The sequence below is a fragment of the Ambystoma mexicanum genome, chromosome 4q, assembly GCF_040938575.1.
Source record: "Ambystoma mexicanum isolate Mex_15411 chromosome 4q, UKY_AmexF1_1, whole genome shotgun sequence".
NCBI classification, from domain to species: domain Eukaryota; kingdom Metazoa; phylum Chordata; class Amphibia; order Caudata; family Ambystomatidae; genus Ambystoma; species Ambystoma mexicanum.
The window spans coordinates 373,882,197-373,899,505 of NC_090928.1; the positions used below are offsets into that span (position 1 = coordinate 373,882,197).

At 44.6% G+C, this 17,309-nt stretch overlaps 1 protein-coding gene across 2 annotated transcripts in view; it reads right to left on the reverse strand.

Moving 5' to 3' along the window:
- PLD5 (phospholipase D family member 5) overlaps nt 1-17,309 on the reverse strand; it is a 1,748,035-nt gene that overhangs the window by 482,751 nt on the left and 1,247,975 nt on the right. For both annotated transcript variants that reach the window (XM_069607944.1, XM_069607945.1), the window contains one exon: nt 1,295-1,492. In XM_069607944.1, the coding sequence (XP_069464045.1) occupies nt 1,295-1,492 (198 nt within the window). The remainder of the gene's footprint in view (nt 1-1,294; nt 1,493-17,309) is intronic.

Genomic DNA, 17,309 nt, shown 5'->3' on the forward strand with positions numbered 1-17,309 from the left:
TATGGTGTGTTACAGACATGTTACAATTATGGTAGTAGGCTGAGTCCAAAATGCTGCACTTGCCGCAGAAAGCTGTAGTGTAATATATAAGCAGCAAAATGCTGAAGGGTCAAGATAGGAGGGTTGCAAGACTGCACAGGGCTGCAGGCCAAATCATGTGTATTACACACAGGTGAAGCTAAGCATCCAGTGCAATGCTGCAGCACAAGTCAGGGGTATCAGGTAATAATGTCCCCATACATAATGTCCCCATACATAATGTCCTCATTCATAATGTCGCTGGGAAAAGCCATTGGCGACTTTATATATGGTGACGTTATGTATGGGGATGGGTTGCGGGGATGTCCCCTGCTCCCCTCGTGTTCAATGTAATAATTTATCTGCAAATAACTGCAACTTTTTTGTCAGGAGACATTTTTGCAGGGACATTATTACATGGAACCAAGTCAGGTATGCTATAGTCAGGTTCAAGATAAACAAACAGCACAGGGCTGCCACACAATCCAGTAGGTTGCAGAGCAGGTTAAGTTATACGGACAGCAGGAGGCTGCTTGTCGAATGAACATCAAAACATAGCTGCAAGTAGAGTTGAAGTTGGAGTTGCATATACAGCGCTAGGCTGCTGCTCGAGTCCGGTGAGTTGTGAACGAGTTCAATTATAACACAGCACGAGGCTGCTGGACAAATCAGGTGAGTATCAGTGCAAGGTTGACTGACTTGTATTGAGGAAGTGTGCAGACCGGTAGACACCCAGTGCAAGATGCGGGGGCAGCATCGGGTGTGCTTAGGTGCGAAGAAGGGAAAACGGTAAACTGAGTGACTGTCTACGATGTAAGGCTGTCCACGCGAACGAGTTGCGAAAAGATAGTTTACATCAGGGCAGGGATCAGCCCAGGGCGGGCGCAAGATGTGCGGGATTTGCGGGGTGGGGACTGGCCGGGTGGGGGGTTGCATGTGTGGGCTAGCACGGGGACAGAGGGTGAACCACCCATTTAAAAACACTGGTTGAAATCATGTCGACCAAAAGTGCACAAACAAAGCGCACACGTTTGGAAAGGTGTCTTCGAATAGACGTAGACCCATTACGGCCTATTCCCTTAAATCAGTACCCTGAGATACTAAAAGGAGCTCTAATAATTGGAAGTTGAGAAATTCGAACCATTCTTGGCAGAGCAATTACTGGAAGAAAACCATTAGCTTCGAGTTGTCTGGTAATTGTGGGCCCACCATACAACCTTCTCTATCATTATTTAACATGATAAGCCATACAATGCTCATATTTGGATCTACTTACCGATACAAACACATTAGCTTCTGTTTCGTTCAGTTGCAGCTTCAACGCTGTGTCTGTGCCAAACAGACCGTAAAGTCTTCGCGACCACATCTGGGGAATGTTGTCTTTGTATTTCAGTGAGCTGTATAAGGCGAATATTCTTTGTAAATCTAGGACCAGGCAGCTGCAGTTGTACAGGATGACACCGAGTTCCTTCATCTGTGAAAGTAAAGATCACAATATGAAAATGGAGTGCTGCACATGCATAATCCTTCTTCAAGTTACTTGCGTACAGCGAATGATTCTGGAATAGGAATCTACATCAGAAAATGCAATACATGTTGGTACATGCTTCATAGAGGCCCTGTAGTTCATATCTCAACAGACGTGTGTGCGGTTCAAACAGATATATTGATGTAGACTGGGGTTTGCATCATATGGCCAATATATGTATGGCATTTTTAAAGTGAGAGGAATCAAAATAGCATACAGAGTGGGCTTACCTAAGGGGTTGCCAATAAAGGTTTAAGGGTAACAGATAGCTGGGATGGAGAGGGAGTGAATTAGGGTTCTGTGGAGCGATCAGTGAGATGTTCTTTGAGGTGGAGGGTCTTCAGGTCATTAATTGAATGTATCTGCATTGGTAACTTCTTCCCGGAGACAGGGTGTGTAGCCGGAAAAGGCCTTTCTTCTAATTTTACCCTCTGAATGTGAGCTTCTTAATGTTGTGCAAGATTCTAAAAATATGTAGATCTATCTCAGCAGCTTTCAATTTGATGGATCATGACATTCTCTTGACATTTTTGCATAAAACAGGCAAATGCTCACCAAATGCTATAAAGTAGATTCCTTTCTATGTAATAGGGTCTCTGCTCTTCAATGGGGGGAGGCGCTGTCAGAATATGCCCCATCTCTTTCGGAGTACAACCGGGGGCCTGTTTCTCTCCTGCTCTTTTTAATCTGTGCATGAAACCTCTGTGTGATTTGTTGGAGGAGTCATATATTTGTTTCACCAACTATGCTGATGAAACTCACCTGTTACTGAAATTGGAAGGTAACTATGAACATGACTCTGCTAGATTAAATGACACTTTTAAAATTGTGAAACAATGGATGGTGGCGCACTGGATGTGCCTCAATGATGCTAAGTCTGAAATTGGACTTTTTGGCTCACCGCTGCAAAGAGCTAAATTGGACCCTAGGTACAATTCTTTCTTGTTAGATGGACGTGTGATCAATACTGAGATTAAGATCTAAACCTTAGGTACTTTTCTGGACTGTAATGTCAGTCCTGATGCACAAGTAAATAACATCATACGTAGCACGCATTATCATTTGAAACTCCTGAGAAAAATCAGACCATTGACCTCAGAGAAGAATTGTGAAACCTTGGCCAGGGCCACTGTCTTATCAAGGATGGACTATTCCTTTTGGAGGCGCCTCAAAAAAGAATTTGCATGGCCTCTAAGTGGCACAAAATAATGCAGTTGGTGAGCACATCATGCCACTTTGCAAGTCTCTTCACTGGCTCCCCAAAGAGCCAGAATTCAATTTCAATTCAAAATGGCTATTTGTGTTCACAAGGCAGTCTATGGTACAGCCCCTGAATATTTAAAGAAAACATTAATTACTTACCAACCGGCAAAAAATGTGCTTTCTAGTAACTCTATGTTACTACTTTGCCCACGCCTTAAACGACTGAAAATCCTTCTCTTTTACAGCATACGCTTGGAATGGACTCCCTTCAAATTAACGATTAGAAGGGAATTTGATATCTTTTCGAAAAAAAGCTTGTCGTTATTGTAATGTTTAGTGTGACCTATGTTTTGTGTTCCCACGCACTGCTGCCAGCTTATTTTTTGGCATGTAATAAAACAAAATAAAATAAAAATAAAATAAAATATTTTTTATTTTTAAAGAGAAAGGAGAGACGATGTTTGTCCAGCATGACCTTAAATAATGACCTTTTGTGCAGAGTTCCTCTGTACAGCGTGTCATCATCATAAAATCCTCCTGCCGTGAATGAGTCTGTGGTCTGTGGTCTGGATCCCTAGGTGAGCTGCTGTGAGAGACAAACATCTGGATGACATCTCCAGCAATCATGATTAGATTTCCTTAAAATGTACAGATCATTTGAGCCCCTGTTGAGCACTAAAGTCCGGGCTGGTCAAGGTAAGTCATGAAACAGACGGGACATTTGTAAAAAGTGCAGTGAGAGACTCATACTTGAAGTATAGAACTTTCGGTTTTACAATGCCACGCACAACCTGATCTAGTACCTTAAGTGCCAGGCCTAGCATAGGAATTTTTTTTTAAATATACGAAGTTGCTAATGTCCCTCACGGCAACACGGATACTCTTCTGTAACCCATAGTTGTAAGAGTCGCCACCAAAATTGAGCCAGCAAGAGATTTGCTGAATGAAAACGCGTTGCCCTGCAAAGGGAAATTTCCCTTTGCTTCCCGCGCAGGCGTTGGAGAATAGCATGGGGAAAGAACCCCTCACTCACCCATCACTCACAGCCACATTCCAGCAAAGCTGCTGATATTTGCTGGATATGAGAAAAACACATTAAGAGCAAAGAGCGTCCTAGATATGAACATTACTACCACCACCACAACATGACACAACCAGTTACAAGGAGTAGCATTAAACAGGCCCAGCACAGATGCATACACCCAATTCTCAGAAGGAAGTGGGAGAGAGAATTGTGAGATGCAAAAGAACACTTTTTTGGCCAGCGTGTTTCTAGAGACAGGCAACAGAACGATTTGTAGCTTAGACATTTGATTGTCCCTTAGTCTGTTGGTATGAGAGCTGTTTTTTAATGTTCTCTAAGCATTGTTCCTTCTAATTAAAGGATTGTACATCTTGCAGTTAGTTTATCATAATCAAATAAGAAAATGACTAAGGATGACTAAGAATGACCACAGTATACCAAGCACAGGTTAGCTTGGTATAAAGAAACGGGGTCAGGGTTTTGAGAGAGATATGTTAGACTCGGCAAGAAGGTAAGTTGTTTGCAAAAAGTATAACAACATAGGGCCTCATTCCATACCACGAGACTGCCGGTAGGGGTCATGGAACACCCGGCAGGCCTGACCTGCTGGGTTCTCAGGCCCCTACCGTCATTTCCCTCACTGAAGCACTGGCACCATTAGCAATGGTGCCAGTGCTTCAGTGACCCCATTTCCGGGGAATAAACGTTACCGCCACCACTTGTGATGTCCCGGTGGCACCGGTGGGTTTTACAGGCAACCCCATAATGAGCACAATAGTCTGTTTATGAAATAATTTATAACCAAAACCCGAGATCTCCATAAACGTTTATTGGATCCCTTATAAAGTGGGCCTCAATACGTGTCCAGCGGTAACCCTGTTGGTGCTTCCGGCGGGTTGCCGCCGGATTCGTAACACTTTTCCGGCACCTAACTTCCCGGTAACACAGAGACATTACAAGTCCCGGTGGATAGGGAAGTCAGGCGCCAGAAAATGTTAGTCCCCATTCCCAAGGAGCACCATAGGACTTCATGGGAATGGGGACACGGAACACGTAATGGGGACACGGATGCACTGCCACCATTGCTAACGGGTCCTTAGCTTCTGTGAAAATTTTGCAGGTGGGTACCGTTACGCAAGGAAGGTCAGACCTGCTGGGCGCAACGTCCCCCGGCTGCAGAGTTGTAGTGTGGCTGTCCGGAAATGGGTGTTGGTACGCTACGACCGGCACCCATAATTCGGGTCTGCCACACTTATAATGAGGCCCATTGTTTTACTACAACTGGAAGAAGGCAACAGAGACCTATACACCTGGTGATGGCACTTAAACTGTTATATGGTGGGCATCCTCGTTTCTGAAAACAAGGAAAAGGATGCTTTTTGAAGTGTTAAACATGGAAGTTTGCCTCCGTGAAATATTGATAAAGGTTTTTTTGTGTGCACATTTTTTTCAAGTCTTGTCTTGTATTACTGGGCTGTGGCAGACACACGTGTGAAATGGAGATTGCTAATGGCTCCTTCTTCTGACAAGTCACAGCTGACTGGGAAGGAGCCATTAGCCCCCCAAAGCTCTTCATGATGTGTATACCCCACAGTAAATGCCTGCACCACAAAAGCCTGATTTTATTTCTCTAGCTAGTCTTCGATGTGTCTAAGTTGACATGAAAACTTTGCGATGTGTCTAAGTTGACATGAAAACAGTGAGATAATAATGCATATACACTTACACATTTTATTCAGAAGATGCTTCTGTGAAACTCTTCTGTGAGTGAAGACAAGTAGGGCAATACACAGAGATGTCTCGTTGTCTTTTGTGCAGGTTAGACATTTTCAAGCATAAGGGTGTTGTAATTGTTTTATGGACTCCATGATTTCGGGAATAAGGATTGTTTTCAAATGAATGTTGAAAACAAGGAAAGGGAGTGTTTTGAAAAAAGGGAGGCGAGCATGGGTACAACTTTCGACTGAGAGTGCCACCACTGGTCCTATACACATTAATTTTTGAATTCCTCAACAGTTAATGATCAGCGGAAGGGAATTGAGATCAGAATGAGGCTCACAATGTGTTTTCCTGTTTAATAAACTCCTAAACTAATTATCATAAGTGTGACATATAACATCATTCAAAACTGTTTGCAAAGAGGTCTGGCCTTGAAGGTTAGAAAAAAAGCTGACTGCTGGGAACTGGGTGAACTAATGTCCAATAGAGGATTATTTGGAGAGCATAAATAGAAAACTGAGAGAATTGGGGTGTATCTTTGTCAAAATTAGAAGAATTTACCAGTCCAAATAATGTTCTTGGTGTGCCTTCAGTGGATTGCAGTTCTCTGTATGTGCAATTCTAAAAAGACAATGAGTGTACTTCGTAGTATATAATTCCTGACCTTTCGTATACATTATTTCATGAATTCAATTAGAAATGCGCCCCTTGTCACACAATTCTCTGTGATGTATCTTCTTTTATACATTCTAGCAAGGCACTTTTTATTAACTTGGGATATAACCAGAGTTGCTCTGTAATCATTTTGCGTTAAAGACACTAAAAGAATGACTGATCCATAAGACTTTCGAATGAAATGTGCATTTCTGCTCATCTTGTATCATCCTCATCACAAAGACCGGCCGAAGTACTACTGAATACATGTACTGAGGAGCAAGGAGGTAAGCAATAACTCAGCCTTTACCAGTGCTGCTTTTTAGAAAGTTACATGCGCCACACTTATCGACAAATTCCCCCATGACATCATCAACAGGGAGTATGGTCTATCATCATGATCACAGTTAAAGGAAGAGGAGCGTCCAATATTTTCAGTCATAGTTTATTTTATTTTATTTATTTATTTGCATTTATAACACGCACAGCGGCCCTGGGGGATCATGGCGCGGTTACAGAATATTCACTTAGGCATAGTATACATTATTGAGTACAGTAATATAAGGTTGCAGTTTAAGTCTTATTACGTAACATGGTATCAACAGTGTACAGTTTACTTGAACAGGTTAGTTTTCAGTGCTTTTCTAAAGGCCGTGAGGGAGGGCTCTTTTCTTAGGTTGAGAGGTAGCGAGTTCCAAGCTGTGGGTGCTAGGACTTCGAAACTGGACCCCCCAGCTTTAACTCTCTTGAATGCGGGGACTGTGAGTTGGTGTGAGTATATTTCACGAACATGTTTGAGGGATTGGACTTGGTGTATACGTTCTGCTAGGTATGTGGTGGCAGATTGGGACAGGCATCTATGCGTGATTGTGAGAGTTTTGAAGAGTATCCGTTCTCTGATTGGAAGCCAATGTACGTCCTTCCTATCTTGGGGGATGTGCTCTCTCCTAGAGATGCTGAGGCAGCTCTAAGTGCATTGTTTTGTGTGACTTGTAGTTTGTTGATGTTCTTGGAGGACGTGCCTACGAGGAGGACATTGCAGTAGTCCAGCTTTGCACCTATAGTAGCTCTTGTAATGTTGAGGCAGTTGCTGGGAGAGAGGTGAGGTTTGACAGCGTTGATGATTTTGGTTGAGAGTGCTGCTGATGAGGTGATATAACTGACTTGTCTGTCCCTGGACACAGCAGTGTCAAGGTATACTCCCAGTGTTTTTGCTGCTGCTTAGACTGTGATCACTGTTAACACAACAGGGCACACAGAATTCAGCCCACTGTAAATGACGGTCTGCTTATGGGCACACTACGCTGGATGTGTTTCATTCAGTAGTGCCATGCATTCACAATTTGGCAGGAGGGAGTGGAATGTGGTAGGGATTAAGGGACACTTTCTGCTGGGCCTCTGGCCAGGATTTCTGTTGCACTCCAAAGACATAAAATCTGTTGTTGCTCTTGTCCACCAGTTTTTTTGATAATGGGGGTCATTACGAGTTTGGAGGCAGCCATGGTGCTATTAGCGCCATGGCTGCCTCCAAACTCGGGTCCGGGTCCGGTCAGTCGGAATGGGGGCTTACTGGGACATTCTGACCTATGCGGACCCAGTAAGTCCCCATTTCGAAAACGATTCCCCATTCCCATTTGAGCCCCTTCTGGGCTCAATGGGAATGGGGAAGGAGCTAATAACGGGCCCGCAAATAGCGGGCCCATTCTTAGCTCCATGGTCCCTTTACGGGTCCCGCTAAGGACGGCTGGTCAGACCAGCCGGTCCTGGTGGGACCCGTTAAGGGTCCTCGGAATGTGGTGGTAGGAGTTAACGGCACCGGCATCCCTAACGGTGCCGTTAACACCCTACCGCCATACTCGGAATGACCCTCAATGTGTCCTAAATCCTTCACGCATCTGAGACATAACACTGCAGGACAGAAAGTAAATCCCGGCCCAGTTGTCTTTTAGAACTGCCATATATTGATGGATCAGGTAGTGTGCTTCCTTTAAATACATTCTTAAGGTTCCAAATGCAGTTCTTGCCTAACCTGAGATGTCTTGCTGGAATCCCATGCAAACAAGATACCATTTTTAGTAGTACAATGTTTCTGGGCTCCCTCTCAATGATTGCATCTTCTCTGTGAAATTCCTCACATTTTCATTTCAGTGCCAAAGAGGACGATTATTGCAGAGGAGGCTGATTAGTCAGCTGCTTTCAATCCAGTGATATCTGACCCAGAGGTGTGCCCTCCCCCAGATATCTTACATGTCAGTGGTGTCCCAAGATCAGGAGATAGCCCCTATTGTAAGCTTTTGTGAAGTATATCTAGAATCGTTTTTAATATAGCGGCTCCTGCCACCAACAGTGTCCTTCGCTGACCAAATAACTTGAAGATTCTCGAGAGACTAAGATAGCCTTCCCCAGTTCTAATCGACCATCTCTGACATTGGGGATGTTTGGAAGCATTCTTGGTTTAAAAGCAGTGAGGCTTATCCAGAAAGTGACGTATTGTGCATCCCCGCTCTCTCCCCCACCAGAGGTACCAAGAGCTTAATTTGAGGAGGAATGAGAAAACGAGGGGAAGGATGAAGGGGGAGCAGAGATCAACAAAGATGAATCATGTATACAGGTCAGTTGGCGGATGCAAGGTAGAGATGTTGACATCACTTCCTCTTTTTGGAAATACAGTCCCCACCCCTAATTCAAGATAGCTGGGAGCTTTAGCTGCTGGAAAGCGCTCACATTCAGTGGCGCTTCTCAACCACCTATCCTTAAAGGCAAGGTGATATGGCTTGCCTATGCATAGGGAGACAACCACTGCTAGGCATAGTCCCCTTTACCTTCAACTCTCCTTTGATGGTCCTTCTACCCCTTATATGGCTTTCTCCTAGGGAAGGAGCTTCCTGGTCCTGACATATCAAAGGTGTGAATTAACAATTATGACAGCTACTCTTATCTAATTATAGTATTCAAATGGCTGGCTGAATAAGATAGGCAGCAAGTTAGGACCTTAGAAAATTATACTTTAGGATCAAAGTAGAACCTATTTGACTGTAAATTCATTGTTATCATCCTAATTCAACAATTCTTCAACACAAAAAAATGTGAACCTCTCTTCATTTTAATGGAATCATTATTTAAGTTTGTTAAAGTCCTAGCCTATGGGCTTGTTACAGTGGTGGAGTCCTCTTTGTGCTTAGAAGTACATGCAGTGTAGGCCAGGGGGAACGATGCCACATCCTTTCCAGACTTTGTTATAACCGCAGGCCTCTTTAACCAACCCCGCAGGCCAACCACTTCAGGCCTGTCAGTCCAATGAAATGTAATTTGTAAATGTGACTTTTATGTTGTGAAATGTGTCAGGTATACATTACATAGATTGGTCCGCAGTGCCACAGTCCTCTCAGAAATCGGGCAATGTGCCCAAGTCAGGGATTGCCCATTATAAAAGACATGAAGTGGAGGGATGACTGTTTAGGTCTGAAGTATCCACTGGGGACCTATGCAAAGTGGATAAACTACCAAAAAATTGGAAACATCTTCATGGGGGAAATCGAGTACAGATGGAATCACTCATATCATCACCACAAGCAGAGCCTAAACCCTCCTGCTATCCACCATTAGTCTTCTGCCAATAAAAAAAGAAAATTAATCAAACACATTGGACCTCATTACAAGTCTGCTGGTCCAGAAAAAATGCTGGCAGTTCCGGGTCTGGCATTCTTTTGCAGACCGGCACACTTAAAATATTTGCCAGAATCACTTGCACTGGAACTATCAGTGCCAGTAATTCCAGCAATACCATCCCATGGGGTCCTATTGGATTCCATGGGAATTGGAATTTGACGGCTCGCCGCCGCCTGTAATATCCTGGTAATACTGGGATCTCGGGCAGCGGTGATGGTAATGCAGGTTTGGCGGTATCCCACTGGAATTTCCCGCTGGATGCCGGCAATCCTATGAGGGCCTCTGCTGGCTAATTGGTAACCCATATGCACCATAACCCATATAGAATAAAAAGCCTCCATGCTCTCTGTTACAGAAGTCAGTAAATTCGTTCACAATCTCTAAGTCAGCATTGTATGGAACATTGTTCTAGCCTAAATTCTAACAATACATCTTTCATGTGAAATTGATAGCATTAGCACTCTTGGAGCCTCTCCCTGCCAATCAGGGTGAATGTAATTGAGGCCGCTCTCCTGCATTCTGTTTTGGCCGCCATTTTCCCACAATGTCCCTCTCTGCAATGTTTCTCATGCATCATGGATGCGAGTGGGTGGGGCCGTGGCAGCATGGTTCTAATGCCCTGGAGCCCCTTTTCATTTCTGCCACTGCCAACGCTGATCACATGCAGTTACTGCCGTTGATACTCCCTTCATTCGCGCTTGGTTGCAGTTCTTACATTTTTGCAATCCGCCTACTACGCCTAGTGACTGGCTCCTGCCAGGTGCTAATGCTGTTAATGGCTGCCGTGGGCTGACCCTGCCAGTAGACGTCCTACCTTCATAAAAGCTCAAGGAGACGGGCCGTTGCCACCAGGGTCATCTCACACAACGCCTTGACAATAAACGCTCTGCAGCAATAGTCTACGAAAGGATAAAGCATCCGTAAGTGCATCTTCCTAGTGAAACTATCTGAGATGGCCTCCTCTGAATGTAATGTAGAAGGTCTTTCAGGCCATACATTGAATACAATAGCAGCAAGGCCCGCTGATTAAGAGTCGGAGGGATTGACATGAATCCATAACTTTGTTCTTTTCCCTCTAATTGATCACAGCCTTTCTTCCAGTTTCCTCTGGCTACTTTTCCTCGTATTGATCCAGAGGGATCAGTGAAATTGCACTTTCCATGCTGAAAGTCATCTCTAATTAAGCATTTTCCGCTTGGGAAGCTAGTACCAACATCCTAATTGATTCTGACCCAATGTAAGCATAGGTAATGACTCTGCAAGTGCTGATCATTTCCAACATCGACTTTATTACATAGAGTAATGGTCTTGTTTTACAATTTAAAACTTCAAATTAAAATTCTGATCTGATGTAGAAACACGTATTTATGTGATGTATTAAACATCCAAACCACCGTTCCTTTTTCTATATGCTTTCCCTGATGTATTGTATATTATACATCATACATAATGGGTTAATGTTGTGTCTCTCTGCCTCCCGAATGCCAATTGTTAGTTCCATAGTGATGTTTTCAAAGCCCTCACACTGGCTGCCTTTCACCTGGAAGACGCGTGAAAGGCATGGAGAAGAAAAAAGCAAGAATAAAAGGTGTGAAAAAAAATAGAGGGTGATCTGGGAATACACTTGACCTACTAGTTTGTGTGGTTACTTGGGGTACCCTTACAGGTGGCAATAGCGTTTTCTCTTATAGGGGTGTGCCAATTAAGCATACATAGTAATAGTAATAGTCATTTATATAGCGTTTTTCCCCATTAGTATGGTCTCAACGTGCTTGTGGTGGGAATGCCCTTTGGGGACCACAGTCCAGAGTATGGGAACATTCTCAGAGACGGCTTAGAATGTGTGTATGCATTTGGGCCAGATGAGGAATTAGGTGAGCTGGACAGGTTCTAGTGAGCAACCCAAGAGCTCAAGCATGTGGACGGGTGCTGAGGGAGTTCAGGAGAGTCTTTATGTGTCCAGCTGGAACACATTTTTGTCGTAGGTTGTTGCTGTATTCTGATGGCAGACGAGTTGAGACTTAATAATCTCGAGTAAGGATGTGAAAATGTTATCTGCCCAGCTAAAACACATTTGTCGTAGGTCACTGCTGCCTTTTGATGCATGTGTGTGGGTAGCCATGCCTCCAGCAGATGTACACCAAAGTGGTAGGTTTATGCGTACCTTGAGGCTCGGCTGGCGATTTGTCATTGACACCACTCTTTGATCAGGTTGTCAGGTTGAGAGAGTCCTCTAGGCTTATTAGTTTATGTGCCATAATAGGTCTTCTAAGCATCGTGAACAGGCTATCATAATGCATCTTCTAAGCGTGATAGACGGGTTGCCTTACTGTCTTCTAGGTGCGATATCAAGGCTATCCGCTTATTTTTAGTTGCAATTTGATGGCAATCCTCATACATATAAGTGTAGTAGGCGGGCTAAAATGATAGGTCATCTGGGTGTAATGATAGAAGTAAGTGCATAGGACATGCTATCCTAATACCGGGTTCAACGTAAGGAAAAGATGTCTAAAGGCTTAGAATGGGTGTGAGTTTAGGCTGAGACAAGCAGTTAGGCGGGCTTGCTGTGCTACAATAAGTCTATTAAAAGGTCAGGCATGTGGAAGGGTGCTGAGGCGACCGGGACTGTGTGCGATTGCAGTGTGTTCGTTTATATGCCTATGTTACTCATGGGCATATCGGTAGTTTATAGTCTGTAGATGGATGTTGTGCATTGTGTATTTAGTGGGATGTGGGTGACCCTAGGCCGGGCCGCTGTGATTATAGCCAGTTTCTGCATAGTGGAGAGTGGCCATGTTCCTGATTGGGGCATTGCATTAGGTCTTAACAGCTTCTAGAGGGCTCATGGACCTGTCAATAGTCTGTGGATGACTCATGTGAGTTGTGTTATTAGTGGTCTGTGGTTGCTAGTTTTGTGAGGATTGGGCCACCGCGATTATGGCCGGCATCGCCAGGTGGTGTCAGATCATGTAAATAATTGGAGTTTTGCAATGGTGTTGCTAGGTGGATGGAGATGACTGGACTGATCTGTGTTAGGCTACACCTTGTAAAAGGAGAGGTTTGGATTAGTGAGCGGCTGTGGCTGGATGAATGATGCTGTGGAGATGGAGATGAGGGAGGGACATTTCAGAATGCTGCAGGAAATAGCCAGGTTTTGAGGTCCTTTCTGAAGGAGAGGTGGTCTTTGTTTCTGTGGATGTGTATTGGAAGGGAGCTCTAGATGGAGGGGGCTTGGATAGAGAAGGTGGATTCTACCATTCTGGTGGAGTTGTGAGGGGGGATTGCAAGAAGGAGAGCATAGCCTGATCAGAGGTTTCTGGTGGGTTGGTAGCGAGTAATCTTGTCCTGGAGGAACTCTGGTCCAATATTATGGAGGGCACAGTGTGTGATACACATGGCTTTAAACATGGACCGTTGGCTCACAAGGAGCCAGTGTAGTACTCTGAGGGCAGAGGTGATATGTTCTCTGGGTAAGAAGGCTAGGAGGAGTCTGGCTGCAGAGTTTTGGAATTGTTGACCTGATGTACTGGGATGCCTAGATAGAGGGAGTTGGCATAGTCTAGATGGGAGAGGAAAATGGCAAGTGTTGCATAGACTCTGTGTCGATAGGGCAGATAAGGGAAGATTCGACTTAGGATCCATACGTGGAAGTGTCAGGTTCCGGTCCGGACACTGAGTTTACGTGTTGGGGGAGTGATAGGTCTGAGTCCTGTGTGCATCCCAGATTTTTTACAGACGTGAATGCTGCAAGCGGGGCTCCTAGAGATTGTGGCCAGGCTATTGGTTGGGAAATTAGAGCAGTTTTGTGACATATTAGGATTTCAGTTTTGCCAGGGTTGATGAGAAGGTGGTTGGCCATCATCCAGGGGTCGATTGCAGAGAGGCAGGAGGACAGGCTGGGTCATGGGGAGGCTGGTGTCTTAGGGATCTTGAAAATGATCTGGGTGTCATCTGCATAGATATAGCATGAAAGGTTATGAGAGCGGATGAATGCGGGCAGTGGGCTAAGATAGAGACTGAAGAGAAGAGGTGACAGGGAGGCTCTCAGAGACTTTTGCAACAGCATGAGGGGTGGAGGAGAAAGGCAGAGGAGCATGATTTGTGACTAATTACAAAGGAATGACAAGATCCATTTTTGAGCGGAGTCTCTGATGCCTAGTGTGTAGAGCCTGTCCACGAGTATTGCATGGTCAATGGTATAAAAAGCAGCAGATAGATCGAGGAGGATGAGTGCAGCCCTTCCTTCCAAGTCTGCTGATATTTTTAGATCATTCCAGTTGGACACAAGACAGGATTTGGTTCCTCGAAGGGGTCTGAAGCCCGATTGGGCTAGGTCAAAGATCCTGTTGGTTTCTGAGAAGAGGCAGAGTTGCTTGTAAGCAGTGTGGTCCAGGAGTTTGGCAATGTGGCAGGTGTTAGAGATAGGGTGGTAGTTTGAAGGAAGCAGGGGGCCAAGAGAGGTTTTTTTGAGAAGGGGCTTGACATAAGAGTTTTGAAGGCCTCCGGAAGAAACCTGATGATAGAGAATTGTTATTAATGACCCAAGCAATGTTGCCTGCACAGGTTTTGGTTAGGATGTTTTTAAGAAGTGAAGCAGGACAGGGATCCACAGGGGAACCCGAGGGCTGGCTTAGTTCTAGGAGTTTGAAGAATTCAGGGTGGGAAATATGTGTGAAAGAGGAGAGGACTGGCCGAGTGGGCAGGGCAGGGTTAGGACTGGGTAGCGGAAGTCAGGACGACCAAAGCAAGTTTGGAGAGGATGGAGCTGTGTCAACCAATAGCAATGCTGTGAAAGTGATCAGATAGTGTGTCACAGAAAGATTGGGAGTATGATGAGGGAGGAGTAAAGCAGCTCAGAGTCTTGAATTCAGCAATGATTTTGTGGAGTTCCCTGCTCAGGTTATTGGAGGTACAGATTTGGTTTCCAAAGACGTTTTTTTTTAATTATTTTTTGATTTTGGTCAGGTAGGCTCTATTCAATCTTGCAAAGGCAACGGAGAGGGGAGAGGTAAGGATGCACGAGAGAGAAGAATGTAGCCTAGTGATCCTACTAGATTAGAGGGTGATGAAGGATGGTGGAGTTTAGGTCCGATGTGCTAAATAAGGCATTGAGGGTGTGCCCTGTGATGTGAGTTGGCAGGGATATCAGCTGTGTCAAGCTGGGAGCTTCCAAGTTGTCGGTGAGTAACGGGTCATTTATTTTTTTCTTTTTTTATTTTTTTACATTTATATAGCGCACAGACAGCCCGGGGGCATTGTTACTTGTAGGAGACTTAGTTACAGTAGGTATACGTTCAGTGCATTGGATAGCATGGATGTTATACATATTATGCATAGAAGGCGCACACAATTCGCAGTATCCCTGGGGAAGGGATGGAACTCACATCAGAAGGGTTGGTGGGGATGTCAAACCAGATGTTGAAGTTTCCCAATATAGTGAGGGATGGATGCTGGATTAGGGGGCCTGAAAGGGAGTCACTGATGGAGTCATTGAAGTTTCTATTATAGCCAGAAGGCCTATTTGGGAGTAAGAAGCTGTGGGTGAATGAGGGGTGGAGGCGGGTCTTTGCTAGTAACTATTCGTATTCAGTGTTACAGGGTTGATTCTCAGTTGATACGACTGAGAGGTGTTGTTTGTGTAGGGTGGCTAGTCCTCCCATTTGTCAAGGGTTTTGACCCATGTTAAATCAATAGACTGGGTAGATGTGGGGATGAGCTGTCGCCGCCCATTATTCTATCCCAGAACAAACTAAATCAATAGACTGGGTGGATGTGGGGATGAGCCATCGCCGCCCACATTCACGCCAGAATAGGAGAACTGCGCAGTTGGCACGAGACCACTCCAAAGATACAACCTTCTTGTGGGGGGTTCCACATCACCACTCTACTGTAAGGATGCCATCAAAACAATGTTAAGCAAGGGTCCTATACTATCAAGCAAAAGACCACTCTATTGAAATGCAGTAATTCAAGACAACTCAAAAATGGATGCAGTACCGACAAATTCCCCAAGGTGGCGCTAGCGGTCTAAACTCTGACAGGGAAACTGTATTTAGGAGTTGCAAGAGGGGCAGGGACTTCAAAGCTTATTGGTTAATTGGAAACCTTAGCCACCTGATGTTCCCAGAGGCCAAGAGGCTGGGAAACCTTAACACCTCAGAGATTCCCACACCAGGAGGCAGGGTATCACATGACCCTGTTAATTGATTGAGGAGAGACTTCCAGGCAGCCTGCTGGAGCCCACACAAAAGGCTCTTTCTGTTGAATGGGGTATGTTAATTTTGAATGTTTCCTGTCAACAGCCCTCTGCCAGCAAGGAGAGACATGTGATCACTGACCCACCCAGACTCTTGGAGGCGGACCCAAACACTTTGGGGAGTTGAATTGCAACAAATATATAGTTTATAGAAACAGTGATAATTTATTGTAACCAAATGACAGGAATGTACAACTTTGAGAGTCTTAGTTTGAAAAATGCCCTCGCGATTGGAGTCCAAACTCCAATTTGTACCATGTTCTGGGGCAAACCCCCGCTAATTATGAATATTGTAGACAATGTATGTAAGCTAGAGACATGGAAAGTTACTGGGATATATGTGGAAGGGAAATGTACCTTTGTATAATTTTTGATGAAAATCCCATATGGCACAACCCACTAAAATCGAAAATAAGTTGCCATTTTTGAATGCAAGCTCCTAGAAACGCCAGAGTCGGGACAGGGACTATTTTTAGTAATATGTGATGTGTGTATGTGATGTCAAACAACTGTGTACCTGGGAAATATGTATTTGGATCAGGAATAGATTTGTGTGCACATTGACCAGGGGAGTGTCATTTCTGCAGGTCATAAAAATGACATCACTCTGACACACCATCCCTTCCCAAATCAGGGACCAAAGAATCTATTGACCTATCAAATCAAGAGAGGGGCAGGCTTAGGGATGCTAGCCTCTCCACCCACTTTTTAAAACACATAAAAAGAGACTGCTGGGACAGGTAGGGACATTCAATTCCATTTTCTGCGGGACGCTCTGCCGGGAGACTCCAGACTTCACATCCATCAATCTTCAGAGACCAGAAATTTACTTCAGAACTTAAAGCAAGGGCCTAAACTCACAAACTGAGAACTCTTCTCAGCGGGCCTCAGCATCCTTAAAATCATTTGCAAACTATTCCACAGCCGGGCGAGCTGTCTGAATTCTTTTGCCAAGAACTTGTGCCGGAACCGCAGACCAGACCAAGACCGCTGTGAGCAGAACCAGAGATCCGGATCGCTGTGAGCAGAACCGGTGAATGATTGACCCGCCGAGCAGAGAGAACCGAAGTCCAGTCCAGTTGACCAGATCCGTGATGAGGCCCATTCATTTCAAATCTAGGAGTGAGTATCCGCCAGAACTGTGCAGAACCCAATCTCTTAGTTAAAATAATCTAATCCAAACTATTTTAACCTAAGTAGAACTGCCTCCTAGTAATCCTGTCATCTGTCATTCTAAA